Source organism: Notamacropus eugenii, chromosome 5 (assembly GCF_028372415.1).
Source record: "Notamacropus eugenii isolate mMacEug1 chromosome 5, mMacEug1.pri_v2, whole genome shotgun sequence".
In the NCBI taxonomy this organism is placed as follows: domain Eukaryota; kingdom Metazoa; phylum Chordata; class Mammalia; order Diprotodontia; family Macropodidae; genus Notamacropus; species Notamacropus eugenii.
The window spans coordinates 342,249,361-342,267,019 of record NC_092876.1 but is presented as its reverse complement, the minus strand read 5'-3'; the positions used below and the strand labels follow the sequence as shown (position 1 = coordinate 342,267,019).

The window sequence follows — 17,659 nt, the reverse complement described above, 5'->3', positions numbered from 1 at the left end:
GGAATGTCTACTTCATCATGTGAGACAGGGATGAAGGAGAGAGTGACAAAAGGTGTGTGAATGACAGGAAATGAAGAAGAGGGGAGAAGAAGCCTAAATGATTACCAACTGGGGGCTTCTTTTTGGGCTTCTAAGAATAGCTAGTGACAGATCTGGAAGTAAAGTGTGTGTCAGCAGAAAAGCTTCAACATTTTCCATTCAGAAGGATTTTCTGCTCCTATGTCAATGTTCCATCTGGCCATCAGTATTTATTAAGCATCTACTATGTGTCAGGACAAACACCTACTAAGTGCTGAGGATACAAAGAAAAGCAAAAAACAATCCCCACTGTTAAGGAACTCAAGATCTAACAGAGAAAACTACAAGCACACAACAGTGTACAAACAAGCTATGTGCAGGATAAATACGAAATTACCAATGGAGAGAAAGCACTAGAGTTAAGGGAGACTGGGAAACACTTCCTGTAGAGGATAGCATTTTAGTTGGGACTTAAAGAAAGCTGTGGATGCCAGTAGGCTGAGAAGAATAAGGACAGCATTCTAAGCATAGCAGACAGCCAAAGAAAATGCCCAGAGCTGAAAGATGGAGTGCCTTGTTGGTAGAAGAGCAAGGAGGCCAATATCATATCTATACTGTGATAGTGCTTCCAAATCCCTCTGCAAAAATCAGTCACATCCACCCAAAAGACCCTATCAGTGGTGCTGTGCTAAGCATATACCATGTACATCTGCACAGAGATCTGCCACACTACTTTGTTGGCCATGGTGCCTAAGGCAGATGTGTCTAAGCAAGTTCAGGATCATATTAACGAGACTTTGTGAGATTCAGCTGAAGCTATACTTGCAGCACAACTGTGTCTCAGCAGAATCCTTGACTTTTAAGAATTTTGTGAAATCATAAATTCACTTTTGGTCAAACTACTACCTTCCAACACTCACAGAGGAATCTATTGCTCTTGTATTGCCAGTGTTAACTCAAGTGCTTATGTTTACCTTCTAATTAATGAACTCCATTGTTGCCTAATGTGCAACAGTGAATACTTCTCAATTCCACTTGAGAAATTCTAAGAGCCTCAAAAGTTGACTCAACCAAGATTTTTTTAAGTAACTGACATTTATTGGTGTTTTATTATCATTGGCATTGGTATTATTGGCATTTATTATTTAAATGAGTCATTATATTGGGATCTGTCTGACGAATATCTTCTATTCAGAGCACTAATGTTTTTATTATTATCATCACACATAATAATTTCAAATCACATTTACATAGCATTTTGGAGTTTACAAAGGACTCCCCTTTTTTCTCACCTGTGAAGTAATTACAAAAGGATTGAGACTCACCAGTTGACAAATGAGGAAATAAAGACAGTTGTAGTCAGAGCTGGAGCTCAAACCCAGGCCTGCTGATTCCAAGTACCTGATTTGAAATGAGCTTTGCATAACATAACAATGATGTCAGAGCATTAGCATCTCTTGCCCTGGATAAGATCATGGTTCAGTATCTTATGCGTGTAGCTGCAATAAATGTTTGATGAATGGGTCACTTCAGCTTTTAAGTACTATTAATCTTATGGTCTTATCACAGTTAGAAATGTAAGTTACTCTGTAAATATGTCTGGAAAAGGCTAACAGACTCAGGAGAGGAAGGCAGCATGGGTGAGACAAAGGGTACTACATTCAGAGTTAGAGGATCTAGTTTTGCATTACACCTCTGTTATTGATCATCTGTATGATCTTGGGGGAGCACAAAATAAAGAAAACAGTTAACTTCTGTGTAAACCAGAGAAGTGTCAAGATGGCAAAATTCAACCATGGATTTGCCTTGATAGCAAAACACTCCATTAGGCAGTATAGGGTGAATCATACAGCCAGAATTTCTGATATTCCACCAGATACTGTGTCATTTCTAATTTGTATCTTACTATATTATTTTTGTTTTTAATCTCACTGCATTCATCTTTTTGGATAATGATTGATTTCCCTTTAAGCAAGTACTGGAATATTTACTGCATTCTTAAGAATGGTATTTTTGAAGTGGAAATTGAAAGGAAGTTCATCAATTTGGGAATAGTTGAACAAATTGTAGAACATGAGTGTAATAGAGTATTATTGTACTGTTAGAAAGGATAAGCAGGCAGATTTCAGAAAAAATCTGGAAAGACTTACATGAACTGGTGCAAAGTGACGTGAGCAGAGCCAAGAGAACACTGTACACACTAACAGCAATACTTAGTGACAAGCAAATATGATTGACTTAGCACGTCTCAGCAATGCAATGTTCCAAGAAAATTCCAAAGAACTCATGATGGAAAATGCTATCCACACCCATAAAAAGAAGTGAATGTAGAATGAAGCAAACTATTTTCACTTTATTCATTCATGTTTTTTTCAAACTGTAATTATCTTGTAAACTGTTTCTTCTTTTACAACATGTCTATAGTGGAAATATGTTTTATGTATTTGTACATAGATAAAGTAGATCAAATTGCTAAGTCTTTTAGAGAAGAGGGAGGGAATGGAGAGAGGGATAAAATTTGGAACTCAAAATTTTGTTTGAAAATGTTGTTAAAAAGAAAATTTTTTTATTTCGAAATAGCCAATTTTTTTAGAATAAAACCTAACTCCTCAGTGCTTTAATGAGATTGAACTGGAAAATAATCCCTTGAGAAAATTGAATTTTAAAATAAATATTGGAAGAGTATAGCTCATTCTTTAAGTGGAATAATTGTATTGCATTAGCATGACTCTTTAAATTGAGCACTATTTTAGAATAATGGCAAATATTTCACAATTTTAATGAATGTTAGTGTTTTTCTTACAAAGACAAATTCTGCCTGAATTTAGATGCAACACAGTCTAATGAAACTTTTAGGAACTATAAAACTTTATATTTATTTGTTTCTTTTTCTTTTAGTTGTCAAAACCATATTGACAAGGAATCTCCTCTTCAAAAGCAATCCCATTTCAATGTTCCCATACTACCATAGTTTGGGTACTGCTTTATATGGAAAGGCAAAGCCACCAGTGAAGCTACCAGAAACATTAACAATACCAGTGGACCCTTATCTATTGAAGTTTTTACAGAAAGATGATCAAATAATTGGAGAGATAACTAGCACCATGGAGAGCTATCATTGTGAGCTAACATGGCCTAGACCCAATGATAAAGAGTCAAAAATTATACTCAGTCCTTCAGCCACCTTAGTCAGCCAAAGGAGAACAAAGAGCAACATAATCAAGACATGGAGTGAGGATGTTTCCATGAGATTCTCTCACCTCATGTCTGAATATCAGGTTAGGAAGTATAATGTAGACCCAGTGATGTGGGAAGCCATTAGAGACAGCATGGAAAATAAGAACATTTTTATTGAATTTGATAAGCTTCAGGAGACAGTGTTCATAGCAGGGAGACTGGAGGATGTGCAAAGAATTGAACCACAAATGAGGACTCTAAGAGGAAGGCTCACTGAAAAAATAGAAAGGGCAAGACAATGTATAAGTGAGAACTCTAACATGAGTCCTGGAAGATTTTCCGTTTTATGCAAGAGTGGGTTAGAAGAGACTTTCCACAAGGAATATCCAGAGTTGGAAGTCACTTACAATGCCCTTACAAAGAGCATTTGTCTGAAGGGATTGGCTGCAGATGTGTACAAAGCAAAGAGTGAAATTCTGGAGAAGTTGCACAGCTTGGCTCAGAAGTCCCTCCATGTTCCTCCTCAGATCCTTCAGTTTCTGCAGCAGGTAAACTGTGAGACATTCTCTGAATCTCTTTTTGGAGCAAAGAAAATTCCTGCTGCTTATGAGTTGGAAGGTGAAGCAGTTGTGCTGGTTGGCTCCTCTCCCCAAATTCTTTCAGAAGCTGAAGAACATATGAAGAGAGTCTTGGACTTCAAGTGCATCAATGTGATAGAAGGTGGAATTCTTAAGGATTTCCGGTTGAAAAAAATCACTGATGAATTAAACAAGAAATACAACTGTTCCTCAAGGACTGTGATAATAGAACAGCAAAATTCAGACACTGGTGTTCAGATAATCATTGCTGGTTGTGTTAGTCCAGTATGTGAAACCTATCAGGAACTTCATGAATTTATAGAAAAAAATGCAAAAGTACGGGAGTTTGTCTCTGTGAACTCTCTAGGAGTTATCCAGTATATGAAGGAGGAGAAAAAACAAATCTGGAAAAAACTAAAGAAAAAAAAAGTTAAGGTTGATTTCAAAACCCTGGTCAACCAAAGAGGCATTTCACTGTGTGGTCCAAAAGGAGAATTGGTAAGAGGAATGTCCATGGTTAAAGAAACATTAGATTCATTATATGTTAGAAATTTTATCATTGATAAACCAGCGGCCAAATACTTATTCAAAGACAAAGAAGATTATTGTACAAAGGAAGTCAAACAGAGGTATAATTGTTTAGTTTGGCTACAAGAAGATGGAGATGAGAGGAGTAGAGAAAATACTGATGGGCAGAAGGTCCATTGCAAGATAACCTTAGAATCTGGCATCTTATTAACTGTTCAGAAAGGTGACTTAACCCAGTTTTCAGCAGATGTGGTGGTGAATGCGGCTAATGAGGACCTAAATCACCATGGAGGCCTGGCAGCTGCACTCTCTAAAGCAGCAGGTCCAGAGCTACAGAGGGACTGTGACCAGATCATCCAGGAAATGGGTAAGATTCCTCCTGGCTGTGCTGTTGTCTCAACTGCTGGACAGCTCCCATATAAGGAAGTGATTCATGCTGTTGGCCCCAGGTGGACACAAGAACATGCTCACAGATGTGTACAGCTACTAAAAAATGCTATCACTGAGTCTCTTTATCTAGGTGGAGTTAATGGGCACACTTCAATAGCCATCCCAGCTATCAGTTCTGGGGCGTTTGGCTTCCCCTTAAAAGAGTGTGCAGAGACCATCATTCTGTCCATCAAGGAAAACTTCCAGAACTCCCAATATAAACATAGTTTGAAACAGATTCATCTTGTTGATTCATCTGAAGAGACAGTTCAGGCTTTTTCTGAAGCTGTGAGGACCATTTTTAAAGATGCATTTTCTAGTACCAATTCACTGTCCTGTACACCATTAGAAAACCAGAAAACCACCTTGAGAAAAAGTACTGAAGTTATTAATGTGTTGGACTCTATCCAAATCAGTGAACAGCTAAGCATCAACTTGATGAGAGGGGATGTTCAGGATGTGCAGGTGGGTATTATCATTTATCAAATACTGCTGAAGGTTATTTTGACATTTAAGTGACTTGATTCACATGTAACTGGGATCATATATACTTTTAGCATATGATCTTCGTAAAGTTAAAGCAGATTTAGTCTAAGGTTAAAATTCTACTCCCTTCAGCATGTGGAAGCTGAATGTAAGTCGACTGACTTGCCCAGGGTCATATAGTTCATAAGTGTTGAAGGCAGATTTCAACCTAGCTCTTCCTATCATAAAATCCAGTGGCAGTATGATACCATACTGCTTTTATAAAGAAATTTTACATAATCCTGCACATATCCCTTTCCATTGTTGCAACTGGCCAAGAGCTGACTTTATCTAGCTTTGTCATTTTTCAGTTGTGTCCAATTGTCTGTGATTTCATTTGGGGTTTTCTTGGCAAAGATATTGGAGTAATTTGCGATTTCCTTCTCTAACTCATTTTAAAGATTAAAAAACTGAGGCAAATGAGTTGAGTAACTTGATCTCACACCTACAAATTGTCTGAGGCCACATATGAAGTCAGGAAAATGAGTTTTCCTGACTCCATGTCCTGCACTCTATTCACTTGACTACCTAGTTGCCCAGCTTTATCTAGAAAGTATCTATTCTAGAGAAGGAAACAATTTTTTTTTAAGGCAGGTCATATTTTTTCTTGTTGTTTCATTGATTCAATCACATCCAACTCTTCATGACCTTTTTATGGGTTTTCTTGGCAAACATACTGGAGTAGTTTGCCATTTCCTTCTCCAGCTCATTTTATAGATAAAGGAAGTTAAGTCAAACAGAGTTAAACCTCTTGCCCAGGGTCATACAGCTAGTGTCTAAGATTGGCTTTGAACTCTGGTCCTCCTGACTCTAGGGCCAGCAGTCTGTCCCCTGAGCCATATAGCTGCCCCAGTCAGATTTTTTAGTTTATCTTTAAAAATTGTTTTTCTTCTTCATTAACACCTTCAAAAATAGCAAAGAACATTAGCAGGTTGACATAGAAAGAGACACAAAAAATTACGTATGAAACTGTGAACTTCTGTTAGGTACAATTTAGCTGATGTTTTTAAATAAGGTATATTGTATTTAGCACTATTATAACAGAACAGCCCTGCTTGTCTCTCTCCACATCTGAACTTACTTCTATGTTTTTTTAAATGTTTCATCAATGCTTTCTTTTTTTTCCTTTCTCCATTTTTCCATTACTCTCTTTACCCACTACCTTTCTCCAGTAACTTCGACTTCTGCTTTCTGCATTCTACATTAGCTGATAAAGGTCTTACCATGTTTTACTTGAGGCACCTAAGTACACAGTGGATAGAGCACTGCATCTGGAGTAAAAATGACCTAAGTTCAAATCTACCCTCAAGCAAGGAATTTGCAAGAAATTTCAAGCCACCTAACCACTATCTGCCTCAATTTACTCATCTCTAAAGTAGAGATAGTAAGAGCACTTGCTTCACAGAGCTGTTGTGAAGATCAAATGAGATATTTGTAAAGTGCTCCCATAAATGCTAAGTATTTTTTAAAACTAATTCCTCATTTTCATTGCTTCTTATGAGATAATAATATTCTATTATATTCATAGGATCCTTATTACTCAAATGTTTCTTCCCCCCTTTTTTTGCTACCATGAAGATTGCTGCTATGATTACTATATTCTGTTTGGGATTTAAGACCTCCATAAGGTCTGAACCTAACAATAATTTTGCTAGCTCAACTATATGAACAGTTTATTGTCTGTTTTCACATATTTGCAAATTGTTTTCCCATGTGTTTGGAAATTTCGAACTCCCCTTATCCTATCAGTATGCATTGCTTCCCACAGCAACTCCAATATTGACCATTTTTTTTAAAGCAACTTTTCAATGATGGGAATGAAGTCTATTTCTTCTTATCAATATAATGGTGCTTTTCTCATATGTTTTTTCAACATTTGATTTTTTCTTTGGAACACATCTCTGTTAAGGACTTGCTTTTGTTCTTATATATTATTAAAAGATTTAAACGCAAGCCCCTCACCTAAAAATATATTGCTCTTGCCTTTTCCCTTTGTATTCATCTGATTAACAAGTGCTACTATTTCAGGGCCCAGCTCAAATCCCACGAAGCTGCCCCAGGTTATCCAGTCTGAAATGATGGAACGGAATGGAAAAGCATTTATTATAGCACAATGTGCAAAGCTCTGTGTTCAGTTTTGTAACACAAATAGGAAATCAAGACAGTCACTGCTCTCATTGAGTTGATATTCTAACGTGGGAAAGAACAAATAAATGAGGGTTCATATTAGGTCACTATTATACTATTTGGTTCATAGCAAAATGAAAGGTCAGGCAGTACTTAGCCAAGAGAAGTAGTGGGTTGAGTGGCAACACCCAAAGATCCTGATGAGGAATGATAGAATGCATGGTCCCCTGGCAAGAAGGCAGCATATGCAAAGATTAGAGTGGAGTTGGGCTCTGGATTGCATTCCATAGAGATAAATACCATGAGAATCAGCGTCCTGATGACAGTGGGTATCTTGAGTGCAGTTGATGCTGGACAATGGGACAATGAGAGTTAGTTGGGGAAGGGAAATGTTCATGGCTTCCCTCCATTGTGGGAGGTGAGGCTACTTTATATTTCAGCAGTCGATTGTTGGGCTGGGTGGAGGTAAGGGGGAGTTAGGGGAAGCTAGGTGACTCAGCAGTTGGTGTGCTGGGTCTAAAGTTAGGAAGACTTGAATTCAAATCTGACTTCAGATAGTTACTACCTTTGTGCACCTAGGAAGGTTACTTAACCCTTGCCATCCTCAGTTAGTCCATAAATACTTATTAAGTGCCTACTTGGTTCCAGGTAGGGAAAGATTTCCTATAGAAGATGAGATGCCTCAGTTTCCTTAACTGTAAAATGGGCATAATAATAGCATCTCCCTCCAAGGGTTGTTGTGAAGATCAGAGATATTTGCAAATCACTTAGCACAGTGCCTGCCACATAATAGGAGCTTTTATTAATAAAAGCTTTTTCCTTTCCTTCTTCCCTTCCCTTCCTCTATACAATAGCAATTATTAGTGGAATAATTTTTAAGCAATTAAGTTTATACCATTCTATGTCTTTACTTATATGTTGACTTCAACTTAAATTTTACATGTTGGGCTTAATTTCCCAAATAGACTGTAAGCTTTCTGGAGGTAGGAACTATTTCTTATACATCTTGGCATCTTTCACATTGCTTTGCACATGAAGATTTATTGATGTGATTTTGTTAACGAGATTTGTTTTTATTTTAGACGGATGTTATTGTAAATTCCATCCCTTTGGATCTTCATCTTGACAATGGGCCACTTTCTCTGGCCTTATTGAGGAAAGCTGGCCCAGAACTCCAGGAAGAATTAAGTAGATTTGGAGAAACATCAGTGAAAACAGGTCATGTTCTCCTGACAAAAGGCTATAATCTGGGCTGCAAATTTGTGCTCCATGTGGTGGCTCCTGCCTGGGATAATGGAGCAGGGAAATCACAAAAGGTAGAGAAATGTTAAAGCTCTCAATCAACAAGCATTTATTAAGCACCTACTGTATGCCAGATATTGAGCTGGATGCTGGGAACACAACAACAAATATTAGACAGTCCTTGCCCTCAAATGTTTACATTCTATCAGAAGAATGTAATACACATGTATGTGTGTAAGTAAACACAAAATATAAAGAAAGTAAATAGAAAGTAATTTGGAGAGGAAGGGGCACCAGCCACAAAGGTCCAAGAATGCCTCACACAGAAGGTGCATTTGAGCTGAATTTTGAAGGGAGCTAAGGATTCCTTGAAATGGAGATGAGCTAAGGGTGTACACCAGGCATGAAGAGGCAGCCTATGCAAAGTCATGGAAGTGAGAGATTTATTGTCATTCACAAGGAACAGACAGTAGTCTGGTTTGGCTACAAAGTATATAAAAGGGTATCATATCCAGTAAGCCTAGAAATATACCCTGCAGTTGGATTATGAATAGCTTTCAATGAAAGCAGAAAAGTTGGCAGCTAAGTATTGCAATGGATAGAGAATGCTGTGCCTGGAGTCAGAAAGACCAGAGTTCTGCTCTGACTCCTGATCCATATTAGTTATTTGACCCTAGACAAGTCACTGAACCTATACCTGTCTCAGTTCCTTCATCCATAAATTAAGGATTAGTAATAGCACCTACCTCCCATGGTTGTTGTGAGAATCAAATGAAATTAAGATTTATAAAACACTTAGCACAGTTCCTGGCATACCATAAGTGCTATAAAAAATGTCATCATTATAATCATTAATTGTTGTTATCATCATCACCTTCATCATCATCATTATTATGATATTATTTCCAGCCAATTTGGAGGAATGCAGAATTTTATTTCAGCATCATCATGGCTTAAATGTGTCTTAGAAACTCAAAGTAGCAGTCACAGGAGAGTCCATCATTGTTTTATTTATAGCAATGAAATTAACTCTTTGTCAATAACAGTAAAGAACATAAAGTCATAAGCTATTTGTAGTAATAACTGTACTATTGGTATTAATTATGCTTATGGTGATATTACATGAAAAAAAAGAAGGGCATATGAGCTATGAGGAGAATGGCAGAGTCAGTGACGTGGGCATACAGCTTTTTGAAGTTTTAATATATTCATAACTTTATACTCTTTTTCCCTCCAAAAACTTTGGAGTTCTCTGGAGGGTACTTTGTACTTTCCTCAATTACTCTATTTCTTTTTTTTCCAGCTTTTTAACATTTGTTTATTTGCATATATTTAAAATTGTTCATTCAATAAATAAAATATTTTAAACATGCACATAAACACACACACACACAAAAGTCACTCTGACTAACTGCATTTTCTAGTGCATCAGAACCTTGGAACGGATTCAGACTTAATTCTGAGAACTAGATTCACTTTGGTCCCACTCAGTTTCTACTTGAAGGAGAATTCATGAAACCATCATGAAATCTTTTTCCTTGCCTTCTGTACCAAAATTAATCAAATGGGTGGATGGAAAGGCAGCACATTGTGGCTTCATTCAGAGTCAGTGAATTTGTTGTTTGTTTTTTTCATTTTTTCCTGTTGATGTAAGACAGGCACCACCATCACTACCTCTCACTGTTACATAAGTTGAAGTAGTGAACTCAGAAGGTAATGTGCAGGCTATACCCTGCATCTAGATAGGACACATTTCTAAGGGTTCAACTGTTTCTTTTGAAGGTTGTGGGTTTTTCTCTCATATTTTTGTCTTCTGTTTAGACTGAAGGAATTTATCAATCTCAATCATATATAGTGTGTCAGACATTTTTGCCAATTAAACAGTGATAGTTGGAACTGACCAGTAAGTCAATCCTCTGAGGTGGCTGCTCTGAACCATTCTTTCTTCTTTCTTCCTTTTCCCTTCTAACTCCTTTAGTTCTTCACAAAAGCAGTATGAAAATGAGTTGTCAGAGTTATTAAAAGTTCTATTTCTGTCTTCTTCCTCTTATCACTACCTATTACATGTATCATTCTCCAATACATACACATCCCTACAGACCAATTGAAAGTTAAGTGTCCCCCCAGACATGAGGGCACATCTCATTCTCCTTTGGCTGCATCCTGCATTACTTAAGCTAATATCTGATTTACATGAAAATATTTGCTATTTTTCAGATCATGGAAGACATTATCACTGAATGCCTGGAAACCACTGCCTCCCTATCTTTAACATCAATCACTTTTCCAGCAATTGGAACAGGAAATTTGGGATTTCCAAAAACCATTTTTGCAGAATTAATCCTTTCCCAGGTGTTCAAATTCAGTAGTTCAGCATCTTTGAAGAATCTAAAAGAAGTGTGCTTTCTGTTGCATCCCAGTGATATTAACAACATTCAGGTAATAGTGGAATTTTCTTGGAATTCAGTTGCCAAAAAGATTTTAAATCTATGCCTCTAGCAAAATTAAAAAATGTGTTTTCAACCTACCAATTTATATGCTCTTTTTCTCTTAAAGTCTAAGAAATGGTAGAAGACTTAAGAGATGGTATTTATAAGATACATAGATAAAAATATATTTGTTATACATATAATGTGTATGTGAGTATTTATACATAAATATGTGGAAAGATGGAGGAATTTGTGAAAACACTACCTTATAACTGCTTCAGGATAGAAAAGTATTTTGAATGTGTGTTTATATATGTCTCTATTTTATATATAAATACATATATGAATATATATAATGTGTATATGTATAAATATAGTATATATATTGTTATCATGTATAAACATGTGTATATAAATATGTGTATACACATATATGTACATGCATTTTTATATACATAATCACATGCATATAAAAATACCCTTTCAAAATACTACCTATCAAATACCCTTCTTTCATATTAGAAGAGAAATTTCATTCAGAATGACTGCAGCATATGTAAAATATTTGACAGTTTACCTACCAAGAGACACAGAGGAAATGTATTAATAAAATGTTAAACACTCTTTACAGAAATAGAGACAGGCCTAAGTAATTGGAAAAATATTAATTATCCATGAGTAGGTTGGGTCAATATAATGAAAATTAGAGTAGTCCTTAAATTTATTTACTTGATCAGTGGTAAACCAAGAAGTCTATAAAAGGATTAGTTTATAGAACTTGGGGAAAATACTAACAAAATTCATTTCAAGGAAGATAATGAAGAAAACGGAAGGATAGAGCTTTAGTAGCACCAGAATTTGAACTAGGAATCAAAGCACTATCACCAAAACTGTTTGGTACTGGTTAGAAGATCAGAGCAGTTAAGTGGTTGTAAAAGCAAGCACCCTGACATACACAGGATGACCTGCTATCATAGTTTCTTAGAAATGCTTTTCTAAAAGGAAAGCAACTTTTGAGATGTCAGCAATCACTTTAATCAAGCACATGTATCATTCACTTAGTTCAGGGGAAACCTGAACTTCAGAGAAAATACAGAGAAAAAAAGATAAACAGGCAGGGATTCCAGCTGCCCGACCTTGAGACAGATGCAACTGTCTGACCATACATATATAGTTACCATAGAGAGAAACACTATTTAGATTTTCAAAGCCAAGGGGCTCCTTAGAGGCTTTCCAGAGTCTCATCTGGCACAGGCACCTTCTTCCAAAAACAGCCCCAAAATACAACCTCACCTCAGAATATTTATACACTTTTCAGAGTCAGAGGGCACAACCTTCTGACCCAGTGCCTCTACAGAAATTAGCAAAAGGTACTGAGGCCTGTTAATGGGTGGGGAAGATCTTTAACTCTTCCCCCAACCCACCATTAACCTGAAATTATCATCACAGTGGTGCAGTGGATAGAGCACTGGGCTTGGAATCAGGAAGATCTATCTTCATGAATATAAATCTAGCCTCAGACACTTCCCAGCTGTGTGATACTGGAAAAGTCACTTAGCCCTATTGAGTGTTAGTTTCTCAACTGTAAAATGAACTGGAGAAGGAAATGGCAAACCACCCAATTGTCTTTGCTAAGAAAACCCTAAATCAGGTCACAGAGTTGCACACCACTGAAACAACAGCCACTGAGAGAGAGACAAACAGAGAGACACCCAGAGAAACACACAGAGACAGAGTGATACGGAAAGGGAGACAGGGAGAGAGAGAGAGAGAGAGAGAGAGATTGATCAGTAGAACAGAGGAGATATGCAATATACAAAAACAGACAAATATAGTAGTCATATGCTCAACAAACTAACAAACCCAAAGTCCTTAACTACTAGGATTAGGCCTCACTACTTAACAAAAATTGCTCAGACTATTAGAAAACAATTTGGTAGAAATAAATTTAAGAGCTGCATCTCATACCACACACAGAGAAAAGTTCTAAATTGATACATGACAGATGTAGAAGGTACATCATAAGTAAATTAGAGGTACAATGAATAAAATACTGTGCCCACTATAGTTAGAGGAAAAGCTCAAAACCATAGAAGAAAGAATGAACATATTTGATTATATAAAGTTAAAAAGTTTGTGTAATTAAAGACAGCACTAGTTAAAATTTAAAAATAAAACTTTGCAAGAAATGTTTCTGATGAAGGTGTCATATCGATACCATATAAGTAAGGTAGCCAAATACATAGGAACATAATGACTAAATGGTCACAGAATTTGAACAGGTATTTTTGGAAGATTTTTCTGAAAGAAAGAAATCCAACCTATTAACAACCATGTGAAAAAAATGTTCCAAGTCTTCCTTAAAGATTTATGTATGACCTTATAATATGACCTTATAATTTATATGATCATACATTTGGAGCTAGAAAGGTCATTGGAGGTCATCTAGTCCAACCCTTCATTTTACAAATTATGTATCTGAAGCCCAGAGATTTTAAGTGCTTTGTCAAAGATCACACAGGAAGCAAGCCAAAAAGCCACAAATCTAGGTCAGATACTTTGACTTCTTATTGCAGCACACTTTGGAATAAAATTCTGACTGCTCCTTAACTGCTATCATCCTTTAGGGTTTTTTTATATGAGCTTTTAGAAATGAAATTTCTGCTGGGAATGTGTCATTCGAATCACCAGCCATAAAGATATATCCTTATTTTCTTGCTGCCTGTGCTTCTCTAAAAAACCTCATTAATATTTATACTGAAAATTGCTACATTCAGTAAGTATCTTTCTTATTCCAGGCATTTAAAGAAGAATTCTCTAAATATACTGACAGAAATACTACCAGTGGCAGGGTTTCCAGCACCAGTGATATGCAAGGTCTAGTAAAGTTACTTTCTTTCCTTTTTTTTTTTTAATCTATATTTATTTATTTATTTTTTTGTTGTACAAATATTCTTTTTTTAAAAAAAAATTATTTATTTATTTAACTTTCCAACATTCATTTCCACAAAATTTTGGATTGCAAATTTTCTCCCCATTTCTCCCCTCCCCCACCCCAAAACACCAAACATTCTACATGCCCCTATCACCAATCTGCCCTTTCTTCTAACATCCCTCTCTTCCCTTATCCCTATCTTCTCTTTTGTCCTGTAGGGCAAGATAACTTTCTATACATCATTATCTGTATTTCTATTTCCTAGCTGCAAGAACAATGCTCAACAGTTGTTCCTAAAACTTTGAGTTCCAACTTCTCCCTATCCCTCCCTCCCCACCCATTCCCTTTGGGAAGGCAGGCTATTCAATACAGGCCATATCTGTGTAGTTTTGCAAGTGACTTCCATAATAGTCATGTTGTGAATGAGTAACTATAATTCCCTCCATACTATCCTGCCCACCATTGCTTCTATTCTCTCTTTTGATCCTGTCCCTCCCCAAGAGTGTTGACTTCAAATTGCTCCCTCCTCCCACAGCCCTCCCTTCCATCATCCCCCCCCACCCTGCTTATCCCCTTCTCCCCCACTTTCCTGTATTGTAAGATAGGTTTTCATACCAAAATGAGTGTGCATTTTATTCCTTCCTTTACTCGAATGTGATGAGAGTAAGCTTCATATTTTTCTCTCACCTCCCCTCTTTTTCCCTCCACTGAAAAGTCTTTTGCTTGCTTCTTTTATGAGAGATAATTTGCCCCATTCTATTTCTCCTTTTCTCCTCCCAATATGTTTGTCTCTCATTGCTTAATTTCATTTTTTAAGATATGATCCCATCCTATTCAACTCATTCTGTGCTCTCTGTCTATATGTGTGTGTGTGTGTGTGTGTGTGTGTGTGTGTGTGTGTGTAATCCCACCAACTACCCAGACACTGAAAAGTTTCAAGAGTTATAAATATTGTCTTTCCATGTAGGAATGTAAACAATTCAACTTCAGTAAGTCCTTTATGACTTGTCTTTGCTATTTACCTTTTCATACTTCTCTTCATTCTTGTGTTTCAAGGTGAAATTTTCTTTTCAGCTCTGGTCTTTTCATCAAGAATGCTTGAAAGTCCTCTATTTCATTGAAAGACTATTTTTTCCCCTGAAGTATTATACTCAGTTTTGCTGGGTAGGTGATTCTTGGTTTTAGTCCTAGTTCCTTTGACTTCTGGAATGTCATATTACAAGCCCTTCGATCCCTTAATGTAGAAGGTGCTAGATCTTGTGTTATCCTGATTGTATTTCCACAATACTCAAATTGTTTCTTCCTAGCTGCTTGCAATATTTTCTCCTTGACCTGGGAACTCTGGAATTTGGCCACATTGTTCCTAGGAGTTTCTCTTTTTGGATCTCTTTCAGGTGGTGATTGGTGGATTCTTTCAATATTTATTTTGCCCTCTGGTTCTAGAATCTCAAGGCAGTTTTCCTTGGTAATTTCATGAAAGATGATGTCTAGGCTCTTTTTTTCATCATGGCTTTCAGGTAGTCCCATAATTTTTAAATTATCTCTCCTCCATCTATTTTCCTGGTCAGTTGTTTTTCCAATGAGATATTTCACATTATCTTCCATTTTTTCATTCTTTTGTTTTCATTTTGTAATTTCTTGGTTTCTCATAAAATCATTAGCCTCCATCTGTTCCATTCTAATTTTGAAAGAACTATTTTCTTCAGTGAGCTTTTGAACCTCCTTTTCCATTTGGCTAATTCTGCTTTTTAAAGCATTCTTCTCCTCATTGGCTTTTTGAACCTCTTTTGCCAATTGAGTTAGCCTATTTTTCAAGGTGTTATTTTCTTCAGCATTTTTTTTGGGTCTTCTTTAGCAAGGGGTTAACCTGGTTTTCATGCTTTTCTTGCATCTCTCTCATTTCTCTTCCCAGTTTTCCCTCCACCTCTCTAACTTGATTTTCAAAATCCTTTTTGAGCTCTTCCATGGCATGAGCCCATTGAATATGTATTTTGGATGTTTGGGATACAGAAGCCTTGACTTTTATGTCTTTCCCTAATGGTAAGCATTGTTCTTCCTCATCTGAAAGGATGAGAGGAGATATCTGTTCACCAAGAATGTAACCTTCTATAGTCTTTTTTTTCCCCTTTTTTGGGCATTTTCCCAACCAGTTACTTTACTTTTGGGTCCTTTGTCATGAGTAGGATATACTCTGGAGACCTGTAAGATATCAGATCCTCCAAGGTAGCACAGTGAAGTGCGTACTGGTCTGGGTGCAGGGAAGGATTTTTGTGCCCAGAATCTTAGGAGCGTGTCCTCTCCACAGCACCTGACTTCCAGTTCTGCCAAGCTAGCACTGGTGGGGTGGGATTCAGTCAAGCTGCAGGGGCAGAGCCACCATTCAGTGTGAGACAAAGACCAGCTGCCACAGGGCATCTACACAGGGCTCAGGTAAGACTCAGCTCATCAGTGTCCCCAGGGGTTTTTACAATCCAGCTATGGTCTCAGGCTGCTGTAGGGGCTGCCCTGAGAACTCCTGCCACCTGCCCGATGTGAAGGCCCTTCTCCCTTCCCGGCCAGCTGAATATTCCCCGTCACTGACCTTTGGCGCCTGTGGGTTGAGGGATCTGTGGACCCTCTGCTGCTGGGACTGGGGATTCTGCGACTGGAGATTCCACCCTTGAGGGCTGTTCACGAGCGGTTCGTGAGAGGCCAAGGCTGGGCTGGGGTCTGTGCTCCAAGCTCTGCTCCTTGTCTGGTGCAACTGACAGTTCCTGTGGGTCTTTCAGGTCACCGTGGGCTGGAAATCTCTTCCACTCTGTTGTTCTCCACTTCTGCTGCTCCAAAATTTGTTGAGAGTCCCTCTCTACAGATGTTTTATGGTTTGTGTGGGGGCAGCCTCCATATCTGTGTCTTTCTACTCCGCCATCTTGGCTCCTCCCCCCAGTAAAGTTATTTTCTTAAAAAATTTTTACCATTGCTTATTTAGTGGTAGTCAAAACGCTGACAAATGTAACTGTTTGTATTAACAACAGAGAAGTAATAGAGAAGATATAAAACCATGTATAATATTTCTAATCATATAAAATACTAGATATGTAGATAATGGATAGATAAAGCATTTTAAAATTAAGGGCTTATTGTGTGCCAGGCTCTATGCTAAGTGCTAGTAATTTTTATTAGTCATGGTATTTTATCAGTCAGGTTATCTGGTGTGAGGCCATCTTATTGAATGATATAGGATGAGACCAATAGTTTTCTCAGACTGGCCAAAATACCTCAGCCTCAATCAGCTAGATGTTTCTAACTCATCCCATTTGATTATACGATTAATGCTTCATATGGTTCATATGATATTTTTAAATGTCTATCATCCAATAGAGAAAATTTTAACCATAAATAGAGGATGTGAAAAAGTAAAGAGAGGCCACCTTAAAGGGAAGAGGAAAGAGTAAGAGAGAGACATACAACAGAATCTGATAATAATAGTCACATAATCATATTTGGTCCTTGATTTTTTTTGTTATTTTCTTTAGATTTACTTGACACTATTTCTAGCCCTGAATTGGGAGTATATGAAAGGAAGATTGGATCCCTTACCTTCCAGGTTGCTTCTGGGGACATCACTAAGGAAGAGGCTGATGTTATTGTCAATTCAACAAATGAGACATTTATCCTCAAACAAGGTATTT

At 37.2% G+C, this 17,659-nt stretch overlaps 1 protein-coding gene across 2 annotated transcripts in view; it reads left to right on the top strand.

Moving 5' to 3' along the window:
* The window catches only part of LOC140506523 (protein mono-ADP-ribosyltransferase PARP14-like), a 94,468-nt gene that overhangs the window by 27,303 nt on the left and 49,506 nt on the right, over nucleotides 1-17,659 (top strand). For both annotated transcript variants that reach the window (XM_072613797.1, XM_072613796.1), the window contains exons 6-10: nucleotides 2,917-5,195; nucleotides 8,465-8,698; nucleotides 10,842-11,063; nucleotides 13,852-13,930; nucleotides 17,504-17,653. In XM_072613797.1, the coding sequence (XP_072469898.1) occupies nucleotides 2,917-5,195; nucleotides 8,465-8,698; nucleotides 10,842-11,063; nucleotides 13,852-13,930; nucleotides 17,504-17,653 (2,964 nt within the window). The remainder of the gene's footprint in view (nucleotides 1-2,916; nucleotides 5,196-8,464; nucleotides 8,699-10,841; nucleotides 11,064-13,851; nucleotides 13,931-17,503; nucleotides 17,654-17,659) is intronic.